Consider the following 14,237-nt stretch of genomic DNA (forward strand, 5'->3'; position numbering starts at 1 on the left):
AGTAATGTCTTTTAGTATGCGTCAAACCTGACACAGTACAAATACAGTTAATGGTTTAGCTGTGCCCAGTAGACGAACAGAAGAAACGTCGTTCAACACCACACAGCAGATGTTCTGTAAGCTAGTCGTTAATTTACATCACGTCGAAGCGACTGGTACGGCGTTGAGTTGACCAAATCGTAAATATTGTTGTTCAAATGTTCAAATGTGTGTGAAATCTTATGGGACTTAGCTTCTAAGGTCATCAGTCCCTAAGATTACACACTATTTAACCTAAATTATCCTAAGCACAAACACACACACCCATGCCCGAGGGAGGACTCGAACCTCCGACGGGACCAGCCGCACAGTCCACGACTGCAGCGCCTAAGACCGCTCTGCTAATCCCACGCGGCTAAATATTGTTTGACGGTGTGTAATACACTTGAGGAATCTTGCACAGGCTCAAAATACACGATCCATCCTGTTCCCAGTTGTAAGGTTCTCTTGGACCCTTTATTTGGATTTCTAATGCTGTCGTATTCTATCTCAATACACGGGAGCTGCAAGTAAAGCTCTGTCGATAACAACAGGACAACCGTTGCTGAGTTAAAAAAAAAAAGGATGCAATAACAGCTTGTAACCATAATTCAGGTAGCGCTCCATAGCAACCTGCTGTCATTCTCCTGCGGGGAGCCTCCCTGCATACAGAAAAATACCAATCTTTGTGCTAACTCTGGAAATTACCGTACCACGCTCTCACTAAAATGTAAGGTGCCGTGTTACAACTTTATTGTAACAAGATAACGTATAAGGTAATCAATAACTCCACCCATAGATATTACACAAAGCCTGATCCTACTGGAACGGGTTCATCAGTATCGTCATTCAAAGACTGGAGATCTGCTCATAAGATTTCGGAACTTATACTGTGTTCGAACAGTAGAAAAAGTTCCACACGTTCGAATCACTAATCTCCACCATATAGCAACGTATTGACGACAAAATACAACTGTGCAGCCTGTCCTAGGGAGCTTATGACTATGAAAAACCTACAACCAATGTTTTTTTAGACTTTTCCGTCAGTCAACCATCACATGTGTATGGCGCGTCTGGTGTGTGATCTACGTTGCAGTAAGCACATTATCATACGAACATAATCATATTTGCTTTATGATACATTACTATAGGAGGTGTAGTGCGTTGCCTATTTGCAGAATTTTGGAGTGATCTTCGGTTGTCTTGTGGTTGGCATCTGTGTACGCGTGCTTGTTTACCGTGTCAGGCAGCTGAAACACGAAGACGTGCTGAGCAGCCTCATGTAGAGGTCATCCTACGTTGCTGCAATAGCAGTTTTGTGTATCTTAGTCTCACAGGTCTGAGTTATACAGTTATTATTGTAACACGCTACAACAATTCTCTCTCTTTAGGAATTGTAACCGCCAGAAGCAATGGTAAGAATGTCGATGGGCTTACGTCTATTGACCGGACGGGGCGGGTTGCAGTGTTCCGCAGTAATATATATTACAGAAGTAACTTTCATATCTGTACTACTTATTAACACACATGCTCATCGTAATATAAGGAAGATGTCTACGAAAATTCGAGCAAAAATTAAGTTGTATTTTACACCGTGTTTCCGTAAGTGCGTACAAAAATTTAACAGTGTTGCTCCACTAAACAATTTGAGGTAGGCAACCTGGGATCGGAGAAGCCTGCTTAAGGAAATAACACGAATAAAATCACATTACTGTGTATTTTTTTATTTGCATTAGTTAAATGCAAATACCATCATTGACACAAAGTATCGTTTATACTGTATCAAACAAAATGTGCTGAAACTGATGATTATCAACCTCAGTGCAAGCATGACATCGCCGAACAAAGTTCTGACGCACCATGACAAATATCCCTGGTGTGTTTTGAATCACACCACAGGCAGCTACATTTCTGACAACTAATTCCATCTCCATACCCAATAGGGTCTCATATACAAGTGACTGTAGATATCCCCATAGGAAATTATCAAGGATATTCAGGTCATGTGACCTCGCAGGCCGTGGCATAGGATCTCTCCTTCGAATCCAGTGACCAGGAAATACTGTACCGGGACTGTTCCGTAGTATTCCTGTGCGTCTCTGAATACCACTGAGTAATGAATGAGTCTGTCGTTGATATTGTCCGCAACTCGTGGTCGTGCGGTAGCGTTCTCGCTTCCCACGCCCGGGTTCCCGGGTTCGATTCCCGGCGGGGTCAGGGATTTTCTCTGCCTCGTGATGACTGGGTGTTGTGTGCTGTCCTTAGGTTAGTTAGGTTTAAGTAGTTCTAAGTTCTAGGGGACTGATGACTATAGATGTTAAGTCCCATAGTGCTGAGAGCCATTTTTTTTGTCGTTGATACATAGAAGTTCTGTCATGGGACAATATAAATACGATACAACACAGCCACCTTATGGACAAGTAAAGTAAACAAAACCTGCAACATGACTTCCTGGTAATAGGCTTGCGTCCTTGTTCCTTTGCAGGAAATTAAGAATGTGCATGTAAATAGACAGTACAGTATATGTGAATTTTTACCCCATTAGTTGTAAATAAGCTGGAAAACAGTAATGCTAGACAAAGGTGTAAACCAGTTTACTTCCATATCTGCTTAAGCTGACTTCTCAGGCCCCAGGTTGCCTAACTTAAATTGTTCAGTGGAGCATTCTCTAACTGCCGTTACACTTCTGCACGCTCTTACGGAAACACCTTGTATGTACGATTTCGCACACTTTGCAAGCACAATGAGGTATCCAATACACGTAAATGCTAACGCCTAATATCTGATAGGTGATGCAGAGCGCCGGCCGCGGTGGCCGTGCGGTTCTGGCGCTGCAGTCCGGAACCGCGGGGCTGCTACGGTCGCAGGTTCGAATCCTGCCTCGGGCATGGGTGTGTGTGATGTCCTTAGGTTAGTTAGGTTTAAGTAGTTCTATGTTCTAGGGGACTTATGACCTAAGATGTTGAGTCCCATAGTGCTCAGAGCCATTTGAAGCATTTTTGGTGATGCAGAGCGCCTACCGGCTAACGCTTAACGCAATACATTCTCTGTAAACACACTATTGAGTGACCCCCTTCCTTTACCATAAATGCCAAACAAAAGCCGAAATAGGGATTGAAGTGATAAATAACATAAAGACGTCATAATTTTTTTCCTATAAGTAGATCTTTTTCCCATCGCTATATGCTGTAACTTTTACTGATTGTTTTTTCTCTAAATACCCATATAGTTCAATTTTAAGACACATGTAAACACGGGATATTAAACTACTAACAAGTAGCACATCGCACAGCTCTCATACTCTGATCCCAGTGGTAGCGACGAAAGTATGGGTTATTACCTAAGGGGTCGAAAAACAGAAGGCCTGAGCTGACGTCCTCACTTACTGTGGCGAGCTCTGGTGTAGAAAGTGGAGACTATACAAATATGGCGTGCGCGTGTGGAAGCTGCCGGTTGTCTAACACGATGCGATCTATACGGTTGGTGACATGTCCTCAATCATTTAGTTTCTGTTTTTTTATGATTTATTTTAATCTTTTTTCAAATGAAGCACCCAGTTGTCATACTTCTCACCCCAGGTGGCGATGCTAGGAGCAGATGTAAAAGTTTTTTAGTGAATATTTACGATTATTTCTTGAAAAATAGGTAAAACAGCTCCCAAACAGTAAATATCGTCGTTTGTTGGTATACTCGCAGGGTATGCACTGAGGAGTTAGTTTTTACAAATTTAAGGCTCCGTGTGTAAGTGCATCTTCTCGAAAAAGTATACTGAGGAAAAGTCGATGAAAATTTAATTAATTGCCTGAACACTGTAAACAGCGTCATTTGGTGATGGTTGTTAGACCTTTAAAGCTACATGTTTGTGTGTTTATTGAAAATAAGCTAAAGCCACATTTATGTGCATCGTCTTAAGAAATCGGTAACATTAATTACGTAACCCATATTTACGTGTATCTTTTTAAAAAGTGGGCAAAATAGCAACGGAACTCATATTTACGTGTATCTGGTTAAAAGTGGAGGGAAAATCAGAAAATAGGAACGGAATGTGCGTCTTCTTAAAAAATGTTGGTAGAAATTAGTCACGAAACCGTAAATACCATTGCAACGGTGGGGGAAACGCCATTTTTGGGTCAGAAATTATCATAATTGGAATGACAGTTATCACTTTACTCAAAAAGCACTTGACTATTAACTGCCACTTGGGTAAACATGAACGCAGATGCCCTACTCAACCACAGTCTCGACTTTAAGTTACAGTATTTAGAGTGACAGTTATGGACCATTGATTGTTATCATCACAGACAGCTATTGCCAATTAAATACGTTGTAAATAAACAAAACATGGTCACAAATGTGCAGTTTGTTTACATAAGGGTGATTAAATTACGCTGGGGCAACTTGCTGGTTTGCTTACATAAAAGAACAATGCGCCCCACCCCCATTTGGCCAATAATCCATCCATAACCACTTCTATGGAGGGTATTTTTTTTTTAAATCATAGGGAGCTAGGAGGTGGAATGGAAAGGCGCAAGATCTTGATAAAAAGCATCATACTTTCAAAAAATTCATTTAAAATATTTAAAAACCCAGAGTGTGGTAACAGATTTGACCTTTTTCTTTTATAATCAAACACGTCCACCATGGGAAACAGGAAATAATAATCTTCATCAGAATGAATGTAATTTAAAAATCTCCAACCGAAAAGAATTACTGAACTCGGCATTAAAAACTTCAAGCTACTTAAATAACTCCACAGGAAATCGTAATGCGTGAACGCTTAAAAAAGTTCTTAAAAAACAAATACAGATTTAAAGTGTAATTTCGAGAATCTGAAGCGAGCAAGTTCTAAGGTACAAAATGAATGAAGAGCCAGTGGCAATGTGGTCGCAGCAAACCACATCTGTTTACTAGAGGGTACGAACAACCTCCACGTAAGCGCTTATAGTTTCAAGATTGTTATCAAACGATAATAAATTACTTGCAACATCAAATGTTTATAAGAATAAGCACAACATAGAATAAAGTAACCCTTCCTCAGTTCAACAGCCCAAAGTACTTAAAACTTGAAACTTGACTAAAATTACTACACAATAACCACAGCTGAAGGAGTCACGAAGATACATTGCTTCAGACAATTTCCTAACGGCTTAGGAAATTTAAAGACCAAAACAAGGCAGCACTGATTAGTCGTACCATGACATAATGGTTGGTTGGTTGATTTCGGGGAGAGAACCAGACAGTGAGCTGATCTGTCGCATCGGAATAGGGAAGGAGGGGGAAGGAAGGCGGTCATGCTCTTTCAAAGGAACCATCCCAGCATTTGCTTGCAGCGATTTAGGGAAATCACAGAAAACCTTAATCAGGATGGCCGGACGCGGGTTTGACCCGTCGTCCTCCCGAATGCTAGTCCAGTGTGCAAACCACTGCGCCACGTCGCTCGGTCACAGCATAATGGCAACAGCACTCGTCCGTCACTTGGATCGGAATTACACAGCAACATTTAGCAAATTACAACGCTGTCTTACGTGGAAGAGCGTCGTAAACATTTGAAATAATTACACTTTACTCTACAAAGCGATTTCATCGCGCTGCACACTCCTTGTGCTCTTAGGAAACCACACTACAACAGATTGGAAACCAGGATGAAATAGACTGGCAGCTACCTAGAAGAAAACGAATAACTTCGTAAACAACGAGGTAAGGAAGATGCTCACCATTGAAACCAAAACATGCCCGAGTGCATGTTTGGATGTACGGCCCAATTACCGTGCCCTCGTTGCAATGCCTCCTCCTAAGTCACACCGCAATAGCGGTAAATCTGTCGGCTATTCTCTGGCTACCGAACCCTCTCAAGGAATTCGCGCCTCTTCACGGGAGACTGAGCCGCGCTGCTGACTGCAGAGTATCCACTGCTCTCCACCGTCCTCTCTTGCACCAGGCCGTACCCGGGAACACGATTGAGCAATCGTGCCGAGAACACCGAACCCACGCTGTGTACTAACCAAAGCACTACCGCTTGTTACCGCTCTGAAGCCCTTTTTACACAACGAACGAAACTGTTTAAGGAAGATTACAATCTACTGAAGCGCTCCAAGCGTACTAGGCCCAAACTATAAATTCGTACGAGATCTTGTCGCAGCGTTTTTAAATGCTTCAAATGGCTCTCAGCACTATGGGACTTAACATCTGAGGTCATCAGTCCCTTAGAACTTAGAACTACTTAAACCTAACTAACCTAAGGACATCACACACATCCATGCCAAAGGAAGGATTCGAACCTGCGACCGTAGCGGTCGCGCAGTTCCAGACTAAAGCGCCTAGAACCGCTCGGGCACTTCGGCCTGCTTTTAAATGATCAACGTAAACAGAGTGTAGCGCTACTAGCGCAACAGTGACAAAGTCGTGATTTCACAATAGCGTATCATTAATTATTTATAAAACTTACAAATATTTAAAAACTTGCGTGAAAATACGAGTATTTAAGAAAAGTGCTCTGTACTCGCTTGCTCAGAAAGTTCCTTGTGATAACGAAACAACCATAAACAGAAACAAAACTCAACATTCGGTAAGTGCACCAGAAAGCTATAAGACACATTCAGCAGAGACGTGACAACAGGAGACAGCTATTATGTCGCTCTTGCGCGATGAGGCCACTAATACCGAATGTAGAACTGGCCCTAGAATTATCGCCCGTCGCTACTAAAGCGATCGTAATAGTGAGACCGTTCACACGATAGACGGCTGCCATTCACACAACTGGTTGTCAGTCGATTACAAGTTCGTTCGCCGTGTGTAACGGGCATAAGAGCATTGTCGCCTGAGAGAGTTCTGGCCACACATGCGCACTTCTATTGCGTCCAAAATCCGCCTGCCTTCCGGCGACAACAATCGAAGATCCGCCTATCGGATGAAGAGTAAATATCTCTTACTCGGCGAAAGCTTAATCGAAAAATCACGCCCACAGCTCATTTTTGTTGTCCAGTAATTCCGGGTGGTTATTGTTCCGGCGTAAAGTCAAGCGCCGGCACGGCGGTCTGGAACGTTAAGGCGGGGAGGGAGGGCTGTGAAAACGACGTCAGCAAATAGTACGCTGACCGAGCCCACTGTAGTACACAGTGTGGTACGTGGTTGTGGTTCAAATTGGTTCAAATGGCTCTCAGCACTATGGGACTAAACTTCTGAGGTCTTCAGTCCCCTAGAAATTAGAACTACTTAAACCTAAGTAACCTAAGGACATCACACACATCCATGCCAGAGGCAGGATTCGAACCTGCGACCGTAGCGTTCGTGCGGTTCCAGACTGCAGCGCCTAGAACCGCTCGGCCACGCCGGCCGACCGTGGTTGTGAACGGGAAGTTCGTTACTCGTCAGAAACTACATTCCATTCACCTGACGGACGACCCCTTATGTCCGACATGCTGTCGTTGACTCGGATGCACACCGCCTGACTTGCGCCGGGACGAGCGAATCCTGGCTACTGACGCAGCGCAAGCTGGCATTACTCTAGCGGCGATTGCCGGAGTCTATCTCTTTTGATGATATATTGCGCCCCGACGGCGTATACCATCCATCGACCAGGACGAATACCATTAACTGGCTAAAAGGCATGGCCCTTTACTACGTACAATACTGGCCATTAAAATTGCTACACCAGGAAGAAACGCAGATGATAAACGGGTATTCATTCGACAAATATATTGTACTAGAACTGACATGTGATTACATTTTCACGCAATTTGGGTGCATAGATCCTGAGAAATCAGTACCCAGAATAACGGCCGTGATGCGCCTGGGCAGTGAGTCAAACAGAGCTTGGATGGCGTGTACAGGTACAGCTGCCCATGCAGCTACAGTTCAGTTCATCAAGAGTAGTGATTGGCGTATTGTGACGAGCCAGTTGCTCGGCCAACATTGGCCAGACGTTTTCAATTGGTGGGAGATCTGGAGAATGTGGCCAGGGCAGTAGTCGAACTTTTTCTGTATTCAGAAAGTCCCGTACAGGACCTGCAACATGCGGTCGTGCATTATCCTGCTGTAATGTAGGGTTTCGCAGGGATCGAATGAAGGGTAGAGCCACAGCTCGTAACACATCTGAAATGTAACGTTCACTGCCGTCAATGCGAACAAAACGTGACCGAGACGTGTAACTAATGGCACACCATACCATCACGCCGGGTGATAAGCCAGTATGGCGATGACGAATACACGCTTCCAATGTACGTTCACCGCGATGTCGCCAAACACGGATGCGACCATCATGATGCTGTAAACAGACCCTGGATTCATCCGAAAAAATGGCGTTTTGTAATTCGTGCACCCAGGTTCGTCGTTGAGTACACCATCGCAGGCGCTCCTGTCTGTGATGCAGCGTCAAGGGTAACCGCAGGCGTGGTCTCCGAGCTGATAGTCCATGCTGCTTTAAACGTCGTCGAACTGTTCGTGCAGATGGTTGTTGTCCTGCAAACGTCCCCATCTGTCGACTCGGGGATCTAGACGTGGCTGCACAATCCGTTATAGCCATGCGGATAAGATGCTTGTCATCTCGACTGCTAGTGATACGAGGCCGTTGGGATCTAGCACGGCGTTCCGTATTACCCTCCTGAACCCACCGATTCCATATTTTGCTAACAGTCATTGGATCTCGATCAACGCGAGCAGCAATGTCACGATAGAATAAACCGCAATCGCGATAGGCTACAATCCGACCTTTATCAAAGTCGGAAACTTGATGGTACGCATTTCTCCTCCTTACACGAGGCATCACAACAACGTTTCACCTGGCAACTCCAGTCAACTGCTGTTTGTGTATGAGAAATCGGTTGGAAACGTTCCTCATGTCAACACGTTGTAGCTGTCGCCACCGGCGCCAATATTGTGTGAATGCTCTGAAAAGCTAATCATTTGCACATCACAGCATCTTCTTCCTGTCTGATAAATCTCGTGTCTGTAGCACGTCATCGTCGTGGTGTAGCAATTTTATTTACCAGTAGTGTATTTTGCGATGCTCACAAAGGCACACTCGACTTTTGGTCCCTACTGATGACGACACGTGCAGCTCCCAGCCGCCACCCGAAGTACATAACCCTTTAGCAAATTATTTAGGTTCATTATTTGCGGGTCCTCGTGCTCACTGGGGCGTTCCGGGTATGAGACGCTGAAAATGAAGAAGAATCCTCGAGCACATTGATCCTCTACGGACGGAATAGGGGGGATCCCTACCAACAGACGAGAAGGCGCCTTGACACTCGACTACGGTAATTGTAAGATCTAATTTGTAATGAAACAAAAATAAATCCATAAATACAATACGAAATAAAAATAAAAAACTTAAACAAATTATAAAAATTAAATAAACAACACAACATAAACAAACCCGCTACATCCTCTTCCTGATCCTCCGATCCTAGAACACGTTGATTGGGCATGGCGGCGGGATGGCCAGGCCTCGGGTGTCGACCCCTGCCCCCCTAGGCATCCCATAGCGACGAGTAGGCAGGACACAACAGTTAAACTCTCCCTATATAAAACGTTATAACACGAAAACTAATTACTGTACGAGTACCAAAATTGCTAGCATTTATTTCCAGAATATGGGTTATAGGATTTCCGTGCGTCACAGACCCACTGTCCAGTTCCAACTATGGCCACCAGGTGCTGTGATCAGTCATCGTGATTCCTGGTCTCACACACCTGTCCACTCGTAGTGCACTTATTGACATGTCAACATGAGCTTGGACAAATGGAACAGAGCATCATTGGTGTAGCTCTATTATCAAAACAACAGTAATGCTGCAGCTGCAGTTTGAGAATGTCGCCGGCTGAAAGGATAACGGAAGGGTCCTCTTTCCCCACCTACTGTGTAGAGGATGAGGATCGTCCTGTGTCACAGTGAGATAAATGTGTTGACAGTTTTGGGTGTCACTTTTGAAATAATAAAGGGTTTACTTACTTTTCTGCATCTATCTCGTTGTCATTTGACTGCCCCTTATACATCACAGAATTTAGAATTCATTTATGTAGATTTTTTTCTACAAATAGTATTGATGCTTTATGATTTATTTATGTTTATTTTAAACTAGACTTTTGGTAGGACCTGTTTATATTTTATTTTAATTGGGCTATGCAGAAATGTACTCATACCATTTTCGGATTGTTTATATGTTACAGAATCTGTCCCACTTATGTAAGGATTCCACATCCATCGAAATAGTAACAAAAGTGAAAGAGCAAGTCGACATTTTGAGGATGGCCGTGGACTGGGTGGCGAGGTCTTCAGAGGTAAGCCCACGCTCCTGCTGTCTACTTTTGTTTGCATGATTCCGTGAAGATAGCTTTCGCGTTCGCTCTGTACTTGTGTTGAGAAGAAGTCTAAATGTTTGTAGTCTTCATTGTGAAGACTGGTTTGATGCAGCCATCTGTAACAGTCTACAAGGTGAAAGTCTCCTCATGTCTGCTTAAATACTGCAACCTACATCTATCTGAAACTGCTTACGTTAGTCAAGATTTGATCTTGCCCTGCAATTTTACCCCCTGACATGTACTTCATTAACCAAACTACATATTCCTTGGTTCTTTAGGAAGTGTATTGTCAACTGTCTTGTCCTTTAGCCAATTTTCTACTGAATTGAGTTGAGTATCTCTTATTTTATTATTCAGTCTAACCATCTGCTCTTCAAAATTCTTCTGCATCACCAGATTTCTGTGTATCTTCCATTTTTCGCTTCCGTACAAAGCTGCACACCAGATGAATGCTTTCAGAAAATTTTCCTAAGACTCAGTTTATACTAGATGGTAACACATTTATCTTTTTCACCAACACTTTCCTTGTTATTGCCAATCTTCATTTTACGTCCTCTTTGCTAAAGCCTCCGTCAAGTCTTTTGCTAAACAACAGAAGTAGTCCATCACCTCTGCTGTCCCATTTTCTAATCTAATTCCCTCACCATCGCCTGGTTTTATTAGACTGCATTCATTTACATTTCTATGACTTACTGATGTTATAACTTCTTTTCAACACGCTGCAAATTCCGTTTAGCTGCTGCGCACAGACTTTTTCGGCTACTGAGAGAATTACAATGTAATCAGCAAACGTGAAAGTCTTTAATTCTTCTCTCTGAACTTTAATTTACCTTCTGAAATTGCTCCTCGATGTCATTCACAGCTTGTTCAATGTGCATGCTCAATAATGTGAAGATGGGCTGCGACATTGTCTGACCCCGTTCCCAGCCACTGCTTCTGTTTCATGCCTTTCGAATATTATACGAGGATTGGAACTTTAATACTGGTAACTGTTTATTTACAGCTCGTACAAAAGAGATACGTGTTTCAAAGTTGTACTGACCTCCAAAGTAGTCACCAGCATTGTGTACAACCCGTTGCCAGCGATGTGGAAGTCGTAGGATACTCTTAGCAGTGCCAGTTGTGTTGACAGTTCGAGTGACGCGGTCTATTTCCCGGCGAATTTGTAGCAGTTCTGAAGCGAGTGCCGTGAATTGTTTCCCTCAGTTTAGAAACCGAGTTGAGCTCACAAGGGCTTAAGTCAGGGGAGTGCAGTAGGTGATATAGCACTTAGCAGCCCCATCAAACAAATCAGTAACAGCTTGTACTGTACGTGCTTGGGCATTGTCCTGCAAAATGATGGTCAGGTCCTGCAGAAAGTGTCACCACTTCTTTCTCTATGCTGTTCATTTTTGGAACACAACATACGACCAGCTTAGAGACAGAAGTGATGATACTTTCTGCAGGACCTGACCATCATTTTGCAGGACAATGCTCAAGCACATACAGTGCAAGCTGTTACTGATTTATTTGACTGATGGGGCTGCTAAGTGCTATATCACCTACTGCACTCCCCTCATGTAAGCCCTTGTGAGCTCAACTCGATTTCTAAACAGAGGGAAACACTTCACGGCACTCGCTTCAGAACTGCTACAAATTCGTCGGGCAATAGACTGCGCCACTCGAACTGTCGACACAACTGGCACTGCTAAGAGCATCCTTCGACTTTCACATCGCTGGCAACGGTGACTACTTTGAAGGTCAGTAAAACTTCGAAACACGTATCTATTTTGTACCAGATGTAAATAAATAGTTGCCACTATTGAAATTCCAACCCGCGTAATTGCAGTCTCTTTTCTATACATTTCGTAGACGATCTTTCACTGCAGGTATTTTACGCCTGTTAGGTTAGGAATTTCAAAGAGTGTTAGAGTCAACGATTTCAGAAGCTTTCTCTGTACCTACAGACGCAGAATCGAGATGTGTCCACCTGATTTCAGAGTCTCGGCGCCATTCAGCAGGAGAGCCGAGTGTCCAAGGCCGTGGAGGTGATGCTGCAGTATGTCGAAAACCTCAAGAGGATCCAGGGGAAGCAAGACGAAGAAGGCAAGAAGTAAGCCCATTTCATAGAACACATAGAGTAGGCTCGAATGAAACTTACTTGCCATGTTCAGATTCTACCATTATTGCAAGTAGAAGACGATACTGTCATTGCAAGTATAAGAAGATATTGGTTTTTCAAGTAAATGCCGATATTGTTACTGCAGTTAGTAGATGATACTGCTATTGCAATTGGAAGACGATTCTGTTATTCCAAGTATGATACTGGGTTTGCAAGTTGTTATTGGAAATAGAAGACGATCCTGTACTGTATGTAGAAGACAGTACTTCTGAACGACTGCAGCGCCACCCTTCTCAAACGAGCCAATGTTTGCAAGGGTTTTGCGTTTTATTTTTCTTCTTTTGCGTGTAAGGCTATTGCAATTAGAAGACGATCCTGTTACTGTTGCAAGTTGAAGTTGCAAGTTGTTATTGCAAATAGAAGACGATACTTGTATTGTAAGTAGAAGGCAGTACTTCTGAATGACTGCGGCACTACCCTTCTGAAACCAACCGAAGTTTGCAAGGCTTTTGATTTTAATTTTTCTTCCTTTGTTTGTAATACTATTGCAAGTAGAAGACAATTCTGTTATTGGAAGCTTAAGATGATACTGCTGTTGCAAGTTGAAGTTGCAAGTTGTTATTGTAAATAGAAGATGTTACTGGTATTGTAAGCAGAAGGCAATACTTCTGAATGACTACCACTCTCAAACGAGCCAAATTTTGCAAGGCTTTCGCATTTTATTTTTCTCCCTTTGTGTAATTTAATATTATAATCGTTCTGTTATTTTTTTTTTTTTTGATTGCTGCCAGACATTTCGCTGTGGAAAGTACTCAGCTCTGCAAAAGTTCAGGACGAGTTAGGTAAAGCAACATAGTACATTAACTACCCTGTGGAAATAAAAGTGCGAGAGCATGTTGCCAGAGATCTCCCAGTCGTGCACGTAAAGCAGATTGTCGCATGGCGTGAGGTGAGCTTGACTTATTGCTCCAAATGAGGCGAGCGCTGCAACACGAATCTGTCGAAGGGGCGGGAATAGGCAGTGTGAGTCTGTCAGCGAGAAGTTACGGCGCGCTGTGGTGCTGTTCTTCCAATAGCATTGCCCTGCAGGAAAAATTCGGAACGACTTGACATGATGATGAATCAGAGGGAATAAGGACGACGTGTGACGAGGTGGTCCAGGAGTTTGGTACTGCTCACAGCGTTGTTTCTCGTGCATGGGGAACATTCCGAACGACAGGCACTCCTGGACGAAGGAGAGGAGATGGTCGATCACGGTCAACTACAGCAGCTGGTGGCCGCTGCATTGTGCAACGGGCAAGAACTTGCAGCAGGTCGCGTTGTGCTCTCACCGCCCTTAATGTGTCTACCTACCTGGAGAGGTTTCAGGTTGTCTGCCCCTTCACTCTGCAATGGCAGGTACTGGTTTACCTGACAAAAACAGCGTTGACGAAAACTCGACTAAATACCTACCACGCAAAGGCCACATAACTCCTGTCCATGGGCAGTAGCTGGAAGTTAGTTAAACTATCGATCATTCAGGATTCTTGCATGACTCGTTTGGGAAAAGTCTAATATTTCCGTTTGATTGGTTTCTTGCCTTTACAACACGGAAAATGGCTATCAAGTCCGTATTTAATATTTCGACATCATTACTGACGTCTTTGTTACAAGTGCACAGCCGAAAGCAGCCACAAGGTATTTAATCTGACCTGATATTTTGAAAGTGCTAAACAGTTACTGACCCACGTCTACCTGCGAGTTAACAGACTCAATCGTTCAGTAGGCTTCTTTTAAAGAAGTGCTCACCATAATGTATGGTAATCTGCACGAAATACGC

At 43.4% G+C, this 14,237-nt stretch overlaps 1 protein-coding gene across 2 annotated transcripts in view; it reads left to right on the top strand.

The window, feature by feature from the left end:
• Positions 1-14,237, top strand: part of LOC126260076 (inositol 1,4,5-triphosphate receptor associated 2-like) — a 720,512-nt gene that overhangs the window by 621,859 nt on the left and 84,416 nt on the right. For both annotated transcript variants that reach the window (XM_049957280.1, XM_049957281.1), the window contains exons 8-9: positions 10,186-10,296; positions 12,297-12,409. In XM_049957280.1, coding sequence (XP_049813237.1) covers positions 10,186-10,296; positions 12,297-12,409 — 224 coding nt within the window. The remainder of the gene's footprint in view (positions 1-10,185; positions 10,297-12,296; positions 12,410-14,237) is intronic.

This window comes from Schistocerca nitens, chromosome 5 (genome assembly GCF_023898315.1).
Source record: "Schistocerca nitens isolate TAMUIC-IGC-003100 chromosome 5, iqSchNite1.1, whole genome shotgun sequence".
Taxonomy (NCBI): domain Eukaryota; kingdom Metazoa; phylum Arthropoda; class Insecta; order Orthoptera; family Acrididae; genus Schistocerca; species Schistocerca nitens.